Source organism: Saccopteryx bilineata, chromosome 2 (genome assembly GCF_036850765.1).
Source record: "Saccopteryx bilineata isolate mSacBil1 chromosome 2, mSacBil1_pri_phased_curated, whole genome shotgun sequence".
In the NCBI taxonomy this organism is placed as follows: domain Eukaryota; kingdom Metazoa; phylum Chordata; class Mammalia; order Chiroptera; family Emballonuridae; genus Saccopteryx; species Saccopteryx bilineata.
Genome location: NC_089491.1, coordinates 315815477 through 315820734, shown reverse-complemented (window position 1 = coordinate 315820734; position 5258 = coordinate 315815477). Strand labels below are relative to the sequence as shown.

Here is a 5258-nt window from a genome sequence, read left to right as displayed (position 1 = left end):
GAAGTCTCAGGTTCAATTACCGGTCAGGGCACACAGGAGAAGCACCCATCTGCTTCTCCACCCTTCCCCCTCTCCTTCTTTTCTATCTTTCTCTTTCCCTCCCACAGCCAAGGCTCCATTGAGCAAAGTTGGCCTGGGCGCTGAGGACAGCTCCATGGCCTCCACCTCAGATGCTAGAATGGCTCTGGCCTTAACAGAGCAATGCCCCAGATGGGCAGAGCATCACCACCTGGTGGGCATGCCAGGTGCATCCCAGTCAGGCACATGCAGGAGTCTGTCTGACTACCTCCCTGCTTCTAACTTTGGAAAAATACCAAAAAAAAAAAAAAAAAATCAACCAACAAATGTATAAATAAGTGGAACAACAAATTGATATTTGTCTCTCCCTTCCTCTGCCTCTAAAATCAATATTTTTTTAAAAAAAATTAATTACGAAGACCTAGTCTTTGCAAACTGGAAAGTTAGTGATGTTGTTATGAGAGGGCATACTATCATCCTAGGGCACAATTTTAGGAGAAATGGTAGGAAAAAATGAGAATGTTAATATGACTTAGCTCCTAGTAGCTTTCAGCATAGACCAACAGGGGAGGAATGAACTCTAGAGCTAGCCAGTCTGAAAGCAGGCATAAAAAGAGCTACAGCTTTGCTGAAAACAGGGATGCTGCCTATGGCCTGCAATTGTTTAAGAAGGCCTTAATACAAAGCTTTGCTGGTTGATTAGACTAACTTATATCTCTTGAGCAGATCCTGATACAACTGGCTGCTCACAGTATTGAATGTCAAAAATGTCAAAGTCTGCGCTTTGTTCTGAGATTATATCTTTCTTTCTTTGTTGGAAATTTTCTTTTTTATGAAATGATAGTGATGGTAAATGGGATTTGCCTTTTTAAATATCTTTATTTGGAAAAAAAGAACTGTTAGCAAATTATCTCAATTTCTAAATCTTTATTGGTATTTGAAACCTCAAAATGTGGGATCTAAGGTAGAGCTCTGGCCTTGGGAAATCTTCCGGAAGGTAAGTCAGGCCCCAGAAGAGGGTCAGATTAGGAGGCCTTCAGTTTTCAGCACTCCAACTGGGCCAGCCAAGTTACAGGGCATCAATGAACAACTAAATTATTATCAACAGACAAAAAAGTTTACTGAGTACAAAATTAAAAAGGATAGAAAGTCCTCCTGGGCCCAAGGCACTCATGGCAAGAAGCTGAGAGCTCTGCTTCAGGGCTGGTGTGAGAAGCCTTGGAAGAAGTCATTGCACATGATAGTGATGAGGGCCAGGAAAACAGAATACTCCTGGAAGTCCAACTCTTGGTCGCTGTTCTCATCCAGGTCACCCATCAGCTTCTTCAGGCCCTCCTCATCCACCTTCTCCTGAAAGCAGAGAGAGTGGGGTCATCGCCAGGTTGCTCTCCACCTTAAACACACACTCCCTGGGCAGAGCCCAGCTCTCCTGGACCTGGTAGGCAATGGGCGGAGAGCCCCTGGGAGCTACTGAGAGACCCCAAGAGTGAGGACAGATAGATGTTCACTGGTGACAGCCTCCAGCTCTTCCTGTTGGAAGCAGGGAGCACACAGGCACCCCCTAAGCACAGGATCAGCTCTACTCCCCGCATAAACCCAGAGAAGTGTGCATCACAACTCCCATTTTGCTGGTGAAGAAACTAAAGCTTTCTGGAGCCACCCCACTCTCTATCACCAGCAAGGTGAATTCAGAAAAGGTAAACTCATTTTATTTATTTTTATTTTATTTACTTTATTTTATTATTTTTAGATGAGATGAGGGGAGACAGTGAGGCAGATTCTTGCATGCGCCCCAACCAAGATCTACCTGGCAACCCCATGTGGAGTCAATGCTCATACGGAGCTGTTTTTAGCACCTGAGCCCAATGTGCTCCCACAGAGCCATCCTCAGCACTCTGGGCCACACTCAAACCAATAGAGCCACTGGCTGTGGGAGAGGAAGAGTGAGAGAAGGGGGAGCAGGGAGAAGCAGATGGTCCCTTCTCCTGTGTGCCCTGACAAGGAATCAAACCCAGGACATCCATATGCCAGGCTGATGCTCTATCCACTGAGCCACCAGCCAGGGCCAAGGCAAACTCTTTTTAAATTCCAGCCAAGACAAAGCCAAATTTTTAAAGTTTGACCAAACAAATTTTTAAAGGAAAGAAAGACATGCCTCATAGATTCAGAGCCTGTGAGACTTGACTTTGGGATTATCTAGTAGTAGGTATAGGGAAGACAAGGAGCAAATTGAAAGCTGAAGGCATTTATTTCTCTACAAATGTCTCAGGGTGTGTGTCTTAGCTGGACCTTCCTCCCCCAACACACCTTAATTTAGCATATAAGTGTAAAAAATGAGAGAGAAAGAGGTGTGGTCTTGGACTAGGTGCTTCCCCTCTGGGCCCTGGTTTGCTCAACTCTCTGATGAGGGGATTGAACGGACTTCGAAGGCACTGACTATGAAGCATGTCCATTTTCTGGAAAGCTGCAGAGAACAGCCTGTAATAGGGCTTTCACATGTGGACCTCACTCCCACTCCACTGAGGCCATGAAGGGCCCGGCCCCACCCAGAAGTGGGAAGAAGAGATTTAACAAGTGCTCCACATCCACACACCAGGACCCTCCCACCCTAAGCCGGCCCCACTCACCCCTACAAAGCTGGGCAGCTCCTTTTGCAGAAGGTCCTTCATCTCCCCCTTACTCAGCTTGAACTTATCACCTTCTTTGCCAGAGTATTTGTGGAAGGTAGCAACCATCACAGCCATCGCCTGCTCCAGGGGACTGGCCATCTTTGATCTGGGGCTAAAGGGGTGACAGGTAATGGAGACTTCTCAGTCCAGCATGCAGGCTCCACATCTGTCCTTGTGCCCAAACTGCCTCTCCAAATCCCTCTCTGAATGGGAAAGCAGGGGCCACATTGACCCCTCAGACTGTGGCTCCCTGGGCAGGGGCCACACCTCTACCCCACACTGAATGCAGATGCTAAACTTTAACCTGCGTTTGGAAGTCACCAAGGGCAGGGCCTCATGTCTCCGCTGATCACCTACAGGGTATATCCCTGAGAGCAAGGCTCTGCCTTTGAGTGTCTGTAAGAAGGGAAATGACAGGGCAACCAAAGTCCCATTTGGCTCCTCCCCACACCAGTGGACTCTGTGCCAGGACTGGGGTGACACAGCAACTCCATGGGTAAGTTAGTGGGGGCTGGTGGGTTAGGGCAGTAACCCTGGCTAAGCCTATGGGTACAAGGTTTCCCAAGGAGTCATTACCTCCTCAGACTGGGGCTGTTAAGGCCAAAGAATATCACTCTAAATGAAAGCCCCTAGTGCAGGGATGTTTACTTCCTCAGACGAGGGGCTCTCAGAGAGTAGGGAATACGTCTTTCTTCATATTGAAGGCCCCAGAGTCAGGGTTCTGGCTCTTTGCAGACAGGGAATGAATACCCTCTGCACCAGAAAGAATTCTATTGAGTTGGGAATTAAAGGAATTAAATGTCCAGTGCCCTGGGATCAGGGTGAAATCTGGGGACAGAGGGACAGACCTCAGCAATTATCCTTCCGAAGGCCCTGCCTCTTGAAAGGCTCAGACCAGCCCAAGGGGTTAGACAGGTTCCAGGATTAAGCCTGAGGAGCTGGTGACAGAGGCAAGAATAACCCCGGCCCATCCTGCCAGCCTGCAATGGGGCAGGAGGGAGAAGGCAGGAAGCTGCAGGGGTCAGAGCTATGCTGCTACTCAGAGCAGACACCCTTAAGGACCATACACTTGAGATCCCTGGTCCTGCCAGAATCCAGGACTTGGCAAAAAATAAATAAAAATAATAATATAAAACAAATTCAGGATTCTTGTTAAAACACCCACACACACATACCTCATACTTTTAGGCCCAAACTCCCAGGAAGGGCCTCTAGACTGAGACACCCAGACTGAGAGGCCCCCAGAGGGGTCCCAGACTAATACCCAAGAGAATGCCTCTGAGTAACTACTAAGCTGAGATCTCACAGAGGAACTGGGGGGAAACCCTTACACTGACACTTCACAGAAGGTCCCCCAAATGGGATAGATGCAGAGATGTCCCAGGCTGATCTACCAAGGAAACCAGAAGAGAAAACTGTGGAGAAAAAGATCAGGACAAAGGGACAAAGGCAGAGACTGTGGGGCTCCTCCCCACCCAGCCCTCAGCAGGACAGAGGTACTCACCAGACCAGATGGCAGAGAGAGACTCAGAAAGGAAAGCAAAGGGCTGGGTGGGGATTTATATGCCAGCTTCACTGGTCTCAAACTTGGCATTTTCAGGAAACCATACCTGTCCTAACCTGATCCACCAAAGCCTGGCTTCCAACCACCCCCAACCCCTCCCATCTGTTCCCCTCCCTATCGAGACTGCCACCTCCGCGAACTGGAGGAGAATTCTAGGCCCAAACGGCAGCCCCTGGGCCCACTCCAGCCACAGGAGGAGTGGGAGCTGTCATGAGGAAGGGGCAGCCTGGGCCCAGGGTGAGGGGAGGCAGCCATTGTTTGTGGGGCCTGGAGACTCTTGCCAGGTCTTGTTTTCATGGCATGCCAATGAGTCACAACTCATTTGTGTGTCACAGTCTGCAGACACACACTGGGATTTCACAGGCCTGAGAGAGAGAGAGAGAGAGAGAGAGAGAGAGAGAGAGAGAGAGAAGGAGGGAGAGAGTTCAAAGCGGTCTGAAACCGCTCTTATAAAACTGGGAGCCAGAAAAGGCGTGTGGTGAGAGAATGTCAGGAAGAGGAGGGTAGGGCTGACTTCATGGACTGGGGGTAAACAAAGTTACTTTTAACAGCCACCACCAGAATACCTGTTAATGAGGTAATGAGGAAAGCGAGTATGCTTAAAAATACCTTGAAAGGCCCACTTTAGGTAGGAAAAGTTCTGGAAGAAGGCAAAAAAAGCAATGCAAGATGAAGATAGCTCTGCTTATAATTAGAGTCGAGTGAGCAATAGTTTGTCTGGAGTGTAAGGAAGCCCTGAGCTGAAACAGAACAGAAAATTTGGGCCTACTCTTCTCCAGCCTGGGGGATGGGTAGGTGAGGAGGGGCAGGACAGCTTTCTAAGCGTGGAGGCCAGTCCTAGGGCAGAGTCAACAGACTGAAGCCCTGGCTCACACTGTCCTCACAGGTGGTACCTACACCCAAAGAAAGGTGAACACTGTGAACATGCAGAACCCGGACAAGCGTGAGAGTTCCTGCCGCAGAGCAAAATTCACACTACCCTTCTCAGGCTCACCTCGCCAGCTGCT

The 5258-nt window shown here is 48.9% G+C and overlaps 1 protein-coding gene across 3 annotated transcripts; it reads right to left on the bottom strand.

Annotated features, from left to right (window-relative positions):
* Positions 1–925: 925 nt before the first annotated feature.
* On the bottom strand, positions 926–4343 carry LOC136326316 (protein S100-A2). Of its 3 annotated transcripts, none has more exons than XM_066262091.1 (3): positions 4192–4343; positions 2646–2799; positions 926–1368 (listed from the first exon to the last, which is right to left on the bottom strand). In XM_066262091.1, exons 2-3 carry the CDS (start codon positions 2784–2786, stop codon positions 1216–1218), a joined length of 294 nt encoding a protein of 97 aa, XP_066118188.1. In that variant the 5' UTR covers positions 2787–2799; positions 4192–4343; the 3' UTR covers positions 926–1215. The 3 variants fall into 3 exon arrangements, with proteins under 3 accessions (XP_066118188.1, XP_066118187.1, XP_066118189.1); XM_066262090.1 differs by lacking the exon at positions 4192–4343 and adding an exon at positions 3863–3883; XM_066262092.1 differs by lacking the exon at positions 4192–4343 and adding an exon at positions 2992–3013.
* Positions 4344–5258: the final 915 nt, after the last annotated feature.

Excerpts from the sequence above, each read along its gene's own strand:
- LOC136326316 (XM_066262090.1), bottom strand. Across the intron at positions 1,369-2,645 it reads AGCTGCCCAGCTTTGTAGGG|GAGAAGGTGGATGAGGAGGG; the intron begins GTGAGTGGGGCC and ends CTCTGCTTTCAG.